Source organism: Thalassophryne amazonica, chromosome 17 (assembly GCF_902500255.1).
Source record: "Thalassophryne amazonica chromosome 17, fThaAma1.1, whole genome shotgun sequence".
Lineage (NCBI taxonomy): Eukaryota > Metazoa > Chordata > Actinopteri > Batrachoidiformes > Batrachoididae > Thalassophryne > Thalassophryne amazonica.
Genome location: NC_047119.1, coordinates 72,272,516 through 72,285,723, shown reverse-complemented (window position 1 = coordinate 72,285,723; position 13,208 = coordinate 72,272,516). Strand labels below are relative to the sequence as shown.

The window sequence follows — 13,208 nt, the reverse complement described above, 5'->3', positions numbered from 1 at the left end:
TGGACCAGCTCTACACGCTCCATCGGGTGCTCGAGGGTTCATGGGAGTTCGCCCAACCAGTCAGCATGTGTTTTGTGGATCTGGAGAAGGCATTCGACCGTGTCCCTTGGGGCGCCCTGTGGGGAGTGCTCCGGGAGTACGGGGTCCGGGGTCCTTTGCTAAGGGCTATCCGGCCCCTGTACAACCGCAGCAGGAGCTTGGTTTGCATTGCAGGTAGTAAGTCAAACCTGTTTCCAGTGCACGTTGGCCTCCGCCAGGGCTGCCCTTTGTCACCGGTTCTGTTCATTATTTTTATGGACAGAATTTCTAGGCGCAGCCAGGGTGTAGAGGGGGTCTGGTTTGGGAACTACAGAATCTCGTCTCTGCTGTTTGCGGATGATGTGGTTCTGTTGGCTTCGTCAAATCAGGACCTTCAGCGTGCACTGGGGCGGTTTGCAGCCGAGTGTGAAGCGTCCGGGATGAAAATCAGCACCTCCAAATCCGAGGCCAGGGTTCTCGACCGGAAAAAGGTGCTTTGCCCTCTTCAGGTCGGTGGAGTGTCCTTGCCTCAAGTGGAGGAGTTTAAGTATCTCGGGGTCTTGTTCACAAGTGAGGGACGGATGGAGCGTGAGATCGATAGACGGATCGGTGCAGCATCTGCAGTGATGCGGTCGTGGTGAAGAGAGAGCTGAGTAGGGGGGCAAAGCTCTCGATTTACCGATCGATCTACGTTCCGATCCTCACCTATGGTCATGAGATTTGGCTCATGACCGAAAGAACGAGATCGCGAGTACAAGCGGCCGAGATGAGTTTCCTCCGCAGGGTGGCTGGGCGCTCCCTTAGAGATAGGGTGAGGAGCTCAGAGTCGAGCCGCTGCTCCTCCATGTCGAACGGAGTCAGTTGAGGTGGCTCGGGCATCTTTTCTGGATGCCCCCTGGATGCCTCGCTGGAGAGGTGTTCCGGGCACGTCCCACTGGGAGGAGGCCCGGGGAAGACCCAGGACACGCTGGAGGGACTACATCTCTCGGCTGGCTTGGGAACGCCTTGGGGTTCCCCCGGAGGAGCTGGGGGAGGTGTGTGTGGATCGGGAGGTCTGGGCGGCTTTGCTTGAGCTGCTGCCCCTGCGACCTGACTCCGGATAAAGCGGAAGAAAATGGATGGATGGATGTTTTGCGGGTGCTATAAATCAGTCTGTTTTAAAGGCACACAGAGAAGCACACTGGATTAGACTTTATGTGAGAAGAAGCCAGTGAGTTACTCTGTTTCGTTCTTCAGGAAGTGTTTAAAAGTCATCACACGTTAATTAATGTCCTGGTTCGCAACACATCAAAGTATTCATAATTATAAGTCTATCCGGGCATATGTGGTAATAATTAGTGGTTGCTGATGTATTTTATTCATGAAAATCAGTGACAGAGAAAACAAAGCATTTTGAACCACTGAATCAATATGAAGCAATGCTTCAATGTTTTGAACCTTTTGATACATTTAGATATGGTGACATCTGCTGGCCAATCATTGAAATAACTTGTTTGGAACAATGTCAGGAAACAGACTCTGTTCTGTATGTTTAATAATAAAGGTTCTGTGTGTTTCCTGAAGTTTTTGATATTTTTGTTTAAAAACATTAATATTCTTGTAAAAGTAGGTCCCTTCAGCTGCTCTCTTGTCTTCACTCGTGGTCTCCACAGCAGATCCATGGTGGACCTGCATGTTGATTCTGGCACAAGTTTTATGACGGATGTCCTTCCTGACACAACTCCACGTTACATGGAGAAATGTGGCGGTGGGGGGGTTTGAACCGGGAACCTTTCCCACTGAAACGAAGCGCACTAACCACTTAGTAATTGTGCCATCATAAAATACTGTATGTAATACAGATATAAATTGTGAAATGCCTGTGCAACTTGGGACTGTTATGACCATTTTACTTATTTGGATAAAATTAACTAGACAATAGATGTAAGCCGACAATGAGCTTCCCCTCGTTGACAGACCAGCAGCCGCCACTGATCACTTCATATTGTTAGTGAGCTCTGAGGTTAACATTTCTGGGGGGAGAACCTCGGATGCCTCATGAAGGAAGGATGAACTCACTTTACAGTCTGCTGTGCAAACCTTTACCTCTACATAGTGGACGGTTTTGTGTGTTTTTGGTAAAATGTGAATTTGCTGTGTAAATGGAGGTTTGTACCAGTCAGATGTACTGACTGTTGGGCTGGGGCCGGACGGCACGACCCGACACTTACACCGCAGTATAAACAGTCATGGTCTTTATCGTGACATGTTAATGATTCTTAAAACTTTAATGGATATTGTTTAACTGCATGACTGCAGCATATTTCACATAGTACAGTTATTGTGCAAAACCACAATAACTAAAAAATACAAGCTACACAGAGTGAAAACAGACACAATAACTAAAAAATACAAGCTACACAGAGTGAAAACAGACAGACTCTGCTGATGATGGTGATTATTAATGACGTTTCTTACAGTTTTGATGAAGTTTAATGTTTTTGAAGGTTATTCTGCTGCATGATGAAATGTGCCCGTGTCACTGCAGGATTTACCCGACTCACTGATGTGGTTGAAGATCTTTACAGCCGGGCACGAGGTTCCCAGCAACGCTACGATTCTCAGCTTCAAACGTGCTGTGCGCAGGTTTCTACGGGAGAACGCACACAATGGTGAGGAACCAGGCGCCTCCTCTAGGACACTGTTAGAACCTGTGCTGATTAGTTTGTCATTTTACACTGTTTGATAGTAAGTCCATATGTTTGGGGCACCACACGTTGATTTGGCGTATTTCTGACCAGTATAAATGACCTTTTTACTATAAGGTATGTTACTGATATTTTACCCTGATTTTCAAAATATTCTACAATCTTTAGCTGTGGTTTTTGAAATGCTTTAACAGTCTTTTCAGTCTTCATGAATTTTATGTAGTTTAATTGTTCTGATGCATAATTTGGTTTACAATTAAAAGGAAAATGATTCCAGGTCCAACTTCCACGTCATATTCTGTTATTTCAACATCATTGACAGGTTGAATACAGGGTCATTTAAATGTGCACTTCTTTTGAGATTTTTTTTTCTTCAGGGAGATGATGAAAATGTATGATTAGATACAAAATTAAATTGATTTCTGTGGCCCCGTGGGCCCTAAACTCCAGCTCCTGGGGGGCTGCACCCCCCACATTCCCTGCAAATTTTCCTTGAATTTCACAATTTCACAGCCCTGTCCTGAAGACGTGGACCTTCATTCTCCTGCACAGATGTTGTTGCCTAACACCTCTGACTGGTGACGTCACGATCCCATGTGCTTTTCCCAGGCGTCTGCAGACCTCACAGGTGGAGGGCCCAGACACAGGAATGTCACTGAGGACTAAAGTCCGGGTCACACAGCAGAGCTGCATTTTTATACCCTCGGATACTTATTTAGGTTTATTTGAATAGGGACAAGTATGTTCCATGACTCATGTTACATACTACATTTTAGCAAGCACTAATTTGCAATGTCCATCCCTAGATGGGTCTTGCATAAAACAAAAACATAAACAATAAAAGACATTACAACACAAAGTTAATAAGCAGTCAGTGATAGTCATACGTCTGACCTCTGATTAGAAAGTCCTGGAGTTTGTTTGAAGAGGACCCAGTTCGCCTCTCCCTTCAGATCATGGGACAGAGTTCCAGGCTTTAACGGCCTGCAGTCTGAAAGAAGACTGAACAAATGATGTTTTCCGTCTTGGTATTTGACAGTTCCCGCTCTGAGCTCCTCTGGTCCTGGAGCCCACATACCTGAGAGGAACTACAACCCCTGGCAAAAATTATGGAATCACTGGCCTCGGAGGATGTTCATTCAGTTGTTTAATTTTGTAGAAAAAAAGCAGATCACAGACATGACACAAAACTAAAGTCATTTCAAATGGCAACTTTCTGGCTTTAAGAAACACTATAAGAAATCAGGAAAAAAAAATTGTGGCAGTCAGTAACGGTTACTTTTTTAGACCAAGCAGAGGAAAAAAATATGGAATCACTCAATTCTGAGGAATAAATTATGGAATCATGAAAAACAAAAGAACGCTCCAACACATCACTAGTATTTTGTTGCACCACCTCTGGCTTTTATAACAGCTTGCAGTCTCTGAGGCATGGACTTAATGAGTGACAAACAGTACTCTTTATCAATCTGGCTCCAACTTTCTCTGATTGCTGTTGCCAGATCAGCTTTGCAGGTTGGAGCCTTGTCATGGACCATTTTCTTCAACTTCCACCAAAGATTTTCAATTGGATTAAGATCCGGACTATTTGCAGGCCATGACACTGACCCTATGTGTCTTTTTGCAAGGAATGTTTTCACAGTTTTTGCTCTATGGCAAGATGCATTATCATCTTGAAAAATGATTTCATCATCCCCAAACATCCTTTCAATTGATGGGATAAGAAAAGTGTCCAAAATATCAAAGTAAACTTGTGCATTTATTGATGATGTAATGACAGCCATCTCCCCAGTGCCTTTACCTGACATGCAGCCCCATATCATCGACTGTGGAAATTTACATGTTCTCTTCAGGCAGTCATCTTTATAAATCTCATTGGAACGGCACCAAACAAAAGTTCCAGCATCATCACCTTGCCCAATGCAGATTCGAGATTCATCACTGAATATGACTTTTATCCAGTCATCCACAGTCCACGATTGCTTTTCCTTAGCCCATTGTAACCTTGTTTTTTTCTGTTTAGGTGTTAATGATGGCTTTTGTTTAGCTTTTCTGTATGTAAATCCCATTTCCTTTAGGCGGTTTCTTACAGTTTGGTCACAGACGTTGACTCCAGTTTCCTCCCATTCGTTCCTCATTTGTTTTGTTGTACATTTTTCGATTTTTGATACATATTGCTTTAAGTTTTCTGTCTTGACGCTTTGATGTCTTCCTTGGTCTACCAGTATGTTTGCCTTTAACAACCTTCCCATGTTGTTTGTATTTGGTCCAGAGTTTAGACACAGCTGACTGTGAACAACCAACATCTTTTGCAACATTGCGTGATGATTTACTCTCTTAAGAGTTTGATAATCCTCTCCTTTGTTTTAATTGACATCTCTCGTGTTGGAGCCATGATTCATGTCAGTCCACTTGGTGCAACGGCTCTCCAAGGTGTGATCACTCCTTTTTAGATGCAGACTAACGAGCAGATCTGATTTGATGCAGGTGTTAGTTTTGGGGATGAAAATTTACAGGGTGATTCCATAATTTATTCCTCAGAATTGAGCGATTCCATATTTTTTCCCCTCTGCTTGGTCTAAAAAGTAACCGTTACTGACTGCCACAATTTTTTTTTCTGATTTCTTATAGTGTTTCTTAAAGCCAGAAAGTTGCCATTTGAAATGACTTTAGTTTTGTGTCATGTCTGTGATCTGCTTTTTTTTCTACAAAATTAACCAACTGAATGAACATCCTCCGAGGCCGGTGATTCCATAATTTTTGCCAGGGGTTGTATACAGTCACTGAGGACCATTGGGGCCTGTTGGTGCACACATTTAAACTTTAACTGACCATGTTTCACAAAATTTTCAAAAGTTAACATTTTTACATTCTTAATACTGACATAATGATGTGATCTAATGGGCTTTTTATCCAAGATTTTCACAGCTCTGTTGTCGATCATTTGCAAAGGCCTGACTGTAGTGAGTGTGGCCTGTGACCATGAACTGATGCAGTAACTTATGTGGGAAAGAATCATGCATTGCATAAAAGTACACGCAGCATAGAATGGCAGGTGGTCCCTGATCATTCTAAATGTAAAAAGGTTTGCTTTGGCAACTCTGCAGACTTTTTTGATGTGACTCTCAAATTTAAGCTGAGAGTTTAAACCAGGCCCAGATATTTAATCTCTGGGACCTGTAAGATGTTTTGTCCATTTATCTGTAAATTCAGTTCTGTTATGGACTTGTTTCTCGAGGCAAAGCAAGCAGACATTGTCTTTTTTACATTTAAAGACAGACGAGCATTCTGAAACCACACAGCTACCTTGTGCAGATGTTTTGACAATTCCTCTGAAACAGCCTGTACTGTTTTCCCTCTCTCACAAATCACTGCATCGTCAGCGTACATTTGAAAACCTGCTGTTGGACATGAATCAGGTAGATCATTAATGTACAGTGTGAAGAGCAAAGGGCCAAGAATGGAGCCTTGGGGCACTCCTGTATTTGTTTCCAGAATGTTAGATGTCTCATTGGTCACTACGCATTGCCCTCTCTTCTAAATATGATTTGAACCATTGTAGAGTTTTTGTTGCAAAGTTGATTGGCCAGTTTTTGAAGCAGAGTATTATGGTTTAGCGCAGTGATTCTCAACCGGGGTGCCGCGGCACCCTAGGGTGCCGTGATCGATCGTCAGGGGTGCCGTGGGTATTTTTCATATTCGCAATTATTTTTCATATTCGCGATTACCGTGAATTATTTATTTTATCCACAAAGCATAAAACGACTCAGAATCTGATGTCAAACGTGCTGCAGCCTCGCTCTCGTCTTAAGGCGGGACAATAACAAGGAGGCTGACGGCCGATTAAAACAGTGCCGTCTCCTTCAAAAGCCGTCTAAAATGCGGAGCTGTCGGTGTGTGTGTCTGTGCCTGTGTGTGCACGCGCGCGGAGTTAACAGGCTGCAGACTGCAAGGGAGGGGGTGAGTGAGGGAGGGGGTGGGTGAGGGAGGGGGTGGGTCAGGGAGGGGAGGGGGTGGGTGAGGGAGATTCCTGAATGCAGGCGCGACACGTTCAGTGCGCAGCGAGCGCGGAGCAGAGAGGATTTTAAATGGAGTGAACATGTTAACAAAACGAAAACGTGAAGCTTTTACTTCTCTCTGAACTTTCTCTAAAGGTGTGATTCTGCCGTTACCATCCTGTTCTCACCATGTGCGCGTCGTATGCTGAATTTATGAGATCATGAGATGAAATAAATGGTCAAATATCTTTAAAAACATATTTAAAAAATGAGAATATATGAATGAACTGAGATACACACACAAAAAAAAAATGTTCAGACGCACAGATCACAAAAAGCAGGTGAGAACTCTGAACTTTAACAGCTGTTATTTTCCAAAGGTATTTATTTGTTCAGTCTTGAGCTTAATGTAGTGTTTAAGCACAAAACGTGACTGATGAGGAGAAACAATTTCAGAAATGCAACAAACAACCACAAATCAGAAAAAGTTGGGAATGTATGTAAAATGAAGATAAAAATAAAAATGTTGCACCATTCCCAGTTTCACAGAAGCCAAACGTTCTTCCAGAGTTGTGTAATTATACTACAATAGTAGAATATAAAGAAGGGGAAAAAAAGAAAAAAAAAATAGACAATATATTCGTCAATCGCAATTATTTGTCTGACAATTAATCGTCTCCAGAAATTCCTAATCATGACAGCCCTACTTGAGATCAGAGCGCAAAATGCTTGAGGATTTTCGAAATGCGATGTTTTCTGTATCGATTTTCTATTGCGATAATTGGGTTTTGCGCAAAACCAGAGGTAATAGCATTATAATATTATTTTAGTTGGTGGTGTGCCGCAGGATTTTGTAAATATAAAAGGGTGCCGCGACTCAAAAAAGGTTGAAAAACACTGGTTTAGCGTATCAAATGCTTTTTTAAGGTCCAAAAAAAAAACAGCACCAATCACTTCACCACAATCTATTGCATGTTTCAGTTTTTCCACAAAGAAACAGTTTGCCTTTTCTGTGGCGTACAGAGAGCGGAAGCCAAATTGCAATGGATGTAAAATATTATTTGATTCTGTAAGCTGACAAGACACTGTTTTTTCCAATACCTTTGAGAAAACAGGCAAGATACTTACAGGCCGATAGTTACACATCTGGTCTGGCGACCCCAACTTTAAGATTGGTATGACTCTTGCCTTTTTGCAAAGTGTGGGGAATTGTCCACTTTGGATGGACAAATTTATCAAGCGTGTCAGAGGCTTAACAAAGACATGCTTATTTTGTTTCAGGAAGGCTGTATTCATGTGAAAAAGATCCTTACTCTGGCTTTTATTCATTTTGTTTATTAATTCAAGCACTTTTGCTTCATTTGTTAGCTCTAATGAGAATACAGGATTGAATAGTAACATTGTATGATGTTCTATAAATTTTGAAAGATTTTCTGAATCAAACTGTTTTTCTAGTTCCTTTACTGATGAAACAAAAAACATGTTAAAAATTCTTCTGCTATTTGTTTCCCATCCCTGATATGTCTGTCTCCAACTCTAAGTTCATGTGGAGTTGTTTTAATAGAAGGTTTTACAATATTATTTATATTTATTTGTTTCCACATTACAAAGGAATTTTCCTTGGCCTCAGTTATTGTTGTTGTACAGTAACTTGTTTTCGCAATACGTAAGTTTTTGGTAGCTTGATTTCTTAAACTTTTGAAGATATTTATGTCAGTACTAGTTTTTGTCTTTACAGATTTTTTTTTTTTTTTCAAAGCCAGGTCTCTTTTTCATTTGTCTCCTTATTTCATCATTGAACCAATGCAAGGACACTTTTTTTCTTTTTCAAGAATTTGGAAAGGATCTCTTCAACCTTATGCATTATACCTTAACCTTATACTGTCAGTTTTACTGATATATTTTAGGAGACATGTCAGTGGGACAATATCATAATACCATAATTATGAGTGTTTCTTCATAGAATCCATTTGCATTTTCCTCACACAACTTTCCAGCAGCTTGAGGTGGCAGGGTTCAATGAAACACCATCCCTCCATACAAAACTAATGGTTTGAATTCCTCCTAGGCTTTAACCGCAGCCTAGGAAAAACTCAGGAATGGTTTGTTGTCGCAGGTGGTTCAGTGGGTTGAAGATGAGCTGTTGACACACTCAGATCACTTCCTTTGGGTTGAGCTGTGCCTGTTGGACATCACCAGCATGAACTGAGGTCTACGCCCACAGACACCTATAACTTCTTCAGAGTTCTCTGGGTGTCTTGGTGGCTTTCCTCACTTGTTTTCTTCTTGTGCCGTCACTCAGTTTTTTGAGCACAGTTCTAATAAATTTGGTCATTTTTAAAATATTCTGATTAAACAAAATTGTTTGCTTGCATTTATTTCTGATCATATATTAAAATGTGTACATAAACTATAGTTGTGCTAGTAATTGTGACCACGACTGTAAATTAACTGGTTTTTGGTGGTTGCAAGTTTGTTTTCAGCTGAAGAGCAATAATGTAATTTTATTTTTTGTGATGCAGATCTTCTGATTGGAGTCCACTGCACCCACGGTCTGAACCGCACTGGCTATCTGATCTGCAGGTGTGTATCGACATCATGTGCATTCTGGTTGTTGTTTTCTCTTGTTGAGTTGTTTTCTCAAACTAATATTCGTGTCTGCAGGTATCTGATCGATGTTGATGGGATGGACCCCAAAAAGGCCATAGAGTGTGAGTATTATGATTGTTACTCACTGAGTTTTTTTACCTTGATTTAAGTCATAAACTGGGTTTGAATCTTTACATAGTTTCATAGATAATGGTGTGTTTAAATGTAGCTGTCATGGGGTTCAAAGACTGTTAGCCACTGTGGCTAATTGGTGGCAGGGGTCGGGCTCTACAGCGTAATACTGAACCCAAAATCTCTCTTTAAGACAGTCAGTGTGTAATATTAACCAACATGCCTTCCCTCTATCATTTAGTGTTGTATAAAATGTTCAAGGTGTCATTTAGTGGAGGAAATTAATAATAATAATAATAATAATAATAATGCTTTGAAGAATCAACAGCAAATGAATATCACTGGATTCTCACACATATGTATGTGTGCTATATTTAAAAAGTGTGAATGAATACTGTGTATGACAACATGCTTTCTGGGGGGGGGGGGGGGGGGGGGTTGTTGATGACTATTCCCCACCATCACCCCCCTCCCAGTTTAGTTGTACAGATTAATATATGTAGTGTTGTGTTTTGTTTTTTGTTACATATTGTCACCTTTTTTCTTTGCGTTTACCCCAAATTTATATCAAAACCTATGTTTTTTTTTTTTGTTTTTTTCTTTGCAATAAGTACAACAAATTTATGCAAAATGAGTGGAAGACATTGGCACAACATTGAACATAACTTATGTATTCATACTATAGAAGGGGGGATGAGTTATACAGTCTGCCACAGGTAGGAAAGACCTCCTCTGGCGTTCTGTGGAGCACCTCGGTAGTCTCAGTCTGTGGCTGAAGGTGCTCTGACAGGACGTCAGTGTGGCGTGGAGGGGGTGGGAGATGTTGTCGTGGAAGCTGAGCAGCTTCCTCAGCATCCTCCTCTCAAACACCTGCACCACAGACTCCAGCTAATCTATATTTATTGAATCACTAAATGGAGGACCGGGCTGATCGGCTCATCTGCTGGTTGTTGCCAGATCGCCGCCAACCAGGCATGAATCAAAACTGATGGCCATGATCGACGTTTTCAAGAGAGTTTCACCATTAATCTGCGTTTTCTGTGCTATTACTGCACCGTTACATTTTTTCAAACTCAGTCCCACATTTGTACAGCCACTATTTTATCAAAACAAATACAGAAGAGGATCAGACTGTTTATATAACAGACTTGAATGAATTCCCAGTCCAGATGTTGTGAACAGCTGGAGTTATGAATCTTACTCATACTATCCCAACCGCTGAAGTCATTATCTTTGCCAAGATAGAAAATAATACCATCAGTTTGGCAAAAAAAACATTTAAACACACACTGTCTGCCACGACACAAAATACTAGTCTGATCCTTAATGTCATTATGGAGTTAATTTAAAGATGGGAAATAATCAGGGGTGAAAGAGCTTCACATGATATTAAGTTTTTAACCCACCTGCAGTGCTTCTCTGTCAAAATTTCAAATAAAATAAATAAAACGAAACAGCCACACCAGCCAGTTTTGTCTGGACTGAAGTTTTCCCCTTAAGTGTGTGTTAACTCTGATCGTGTGCGTCCCACTCCAGCGGGAGCTGGTCGGTGTGTGTTTGGAGTCCAGATGGCCCCCTTTTCACCCTTTGGTCTCCTCTTCTTCCTCAGCGGGGCGCAGATTCAACCTGTCATCTTTTTGTTGTCTTTAAAATGTGATTTATGTCACAGTCAAACACGGCACTTGATTGTTATGTGTCGACGCGGGTTGAGGAGCGGACCTGCGTCTGACAGAACCCAGCGCTAAAAATAACCAGAAAGCGGTTCCAAAACAAAACAATTTATTTTTTACCCTCTTTGGTGCATAACAGTGTGTACAAACTAAACAGCGTCTTTCTGGTGGAGTGACTGTTGGCACGCTCTCCAGCGCCCGTAAGGATCAAAGCCCGGCGCTCCTGGACCCACTACCACCACCAAACACCCCCCAGGTGGACACGACAAACTGACTCTCTGTGAAGCAAAGAAGAGGTGAGGTAAGTCAGCAGTTACAACAATATCTTTCAAAAGACACACGCTATCAGCAACACATTCAGGTCTGTATCTTTTTTAACTTTATGCAAATGAGCAGCTTCTCACAACAGGTGGAGGATCACTTATCCGCACGCCACAGCAGTGAGAAGCAAGCTGCACAATTCTCATCACAATTCAAGTATACTGTGTAACAAAACACCAAGTTACTATCAACAATTAATCAAACACTTAATTACCTTTAATGTGTGCTGACAGCATGTGTCCTCACCCTTCCTTGCTTCACGGGCTCGATGTGTCAAACCCAGGTGCGGTCCTCAGCGTCTCACAAACGAACATCACAAGGTTGAGTTCCCGGCAGTTCTGCTTGAATCACACATGACTTAAATGCAGAACGCCATCCAATTATCTGCTTCAGCTGAAAGTCTTTAAGGTTGCATGTGAGCACCAGTCACAGGTGCTGCACATGATGTTGATGAGGGTGAAGGATTCTTCAGCCAGCACCTTCTCCACAGACAAATCAGCTCTCATGCCACCTGGAGAGCAAAGAAAAGAAAAGGACACCAAAATATCCAGCCACACCCCCCAACACACAACACTTGATGCTGCAGAGGCGTGCCCTGCACACCGGCTGGAGAGGACTTGACATCTCTTCCCCGTACGGCGTACTGCTGCATTCCACCTTTCACCCCTTTAAGATTATTCAATCATTTCTGGACTAAGTTGAAATAAATCTGAAAGCATTATATTGGAATATGGAGCATATCATAGAGAAATTAATCTCACTCGTGTATATTCTTAGTAGCAGAATATTCATGTTGAAAGATAGTTAGCAACTGTCATGTTACCCACGAAATTGAGAGAAAAAATATTTCCATTCTATAAATTTGCTCTTATAGAATATCTCAGGATAGAAAACCTGATGTGAAGAAAAAACAAGGCTAATTAAAAAGGGATAAATTGAGACTTATGAAAGTGAGACTTCTAATTGAATCACTAAATGAATGGTGAGATATTTATCTTGATAAAACATTTCAGGCAGTAAAATCGATCTCACTAACTTACAGAAAACAGATTTAACAGAAAAAAGAAATCATTTTCTAACCTTTTTCAGAAATCATTATTACATATAATACTCACTTATGAAAGCTCACTCCACAATCCTTTGTCAGCTTGTTGCTGCACCTGAAACGCTGCACAAAATGGCATTTTCAGATTACTTGAGTCACACAGGAGGCTTTGAAGATGACTTGGGGTTTTGCAAACTCTGTTGGCCCTCCAGATCCACTGAATGCTGTCTGTGGCGTTTCATGAACAGAATAGTCTCCAACATTGCTATGGAACCAAATGGTGCCTCTTTCGCCTTCTCTGTGGATCCAGGTGTTATGCTCAAATCAGCAACTTTTTGTTTTTTTGCTACGAGGGGGGTTGCCATGCTTTGTGTCTTCCTCCTCATCTGATGTAGCCTCTGTATTTGAACTGTCCTGCTCAATCACATACTTGACCGCCTATCTCCTGGTGCGTCTTTGGAGAAGAGGATTTATTGGTGCAAGAGCAGTCGCATCCCCATTACTTGAAGAATCGGTGACGACGTTTTCATTCTGAAATGCAAAGTCGCCCACATTTCCACCATCAGATTCACAGACCGACGTTAATTGGCACATTCCAAAGAAACAATAGGCTGCTGAAACCTGTCAGCCTCCATATGTTATTACATATGTAGGCTATACAAAGCACACAGGGACTTGGCTCATTTACATAACAAAGGGAGGAGGTTGGTCATATGCTAAACTTTGGGGGGACTTTCATTGCAGACTA

General features: G+C 41.6%; 1 protein-coding gene across 1 annotated transcript in view; it reads left to right on the top strand.

The window, feature by feature from the left end:
* Positions 1-13,208, top strand: part of dusp11 (dual specificity phosphatase 11 (RNA/RNP complex 1-interacting)) — a 67,871-nt gene that overhangs the window by 19,769 nt on the left and 34,894 nt on the right. The window contains exons 4-6 of the mRNA XM_034192828.1: positions 2,546-2,669; positions 9,226-9,286; positions 9,368-9,414. Coding sequence (XP_034048719.1) covers positions 2,546-2,669; positions 9,226-9,286; positions 9,368-9,414 — 232 coding nt within the window. The remainder of the gene's footprint in view (positions 1-2,545; positions 2,670-9,225; positions 9,287-9,367; positions 9,415-13,208) is intronic.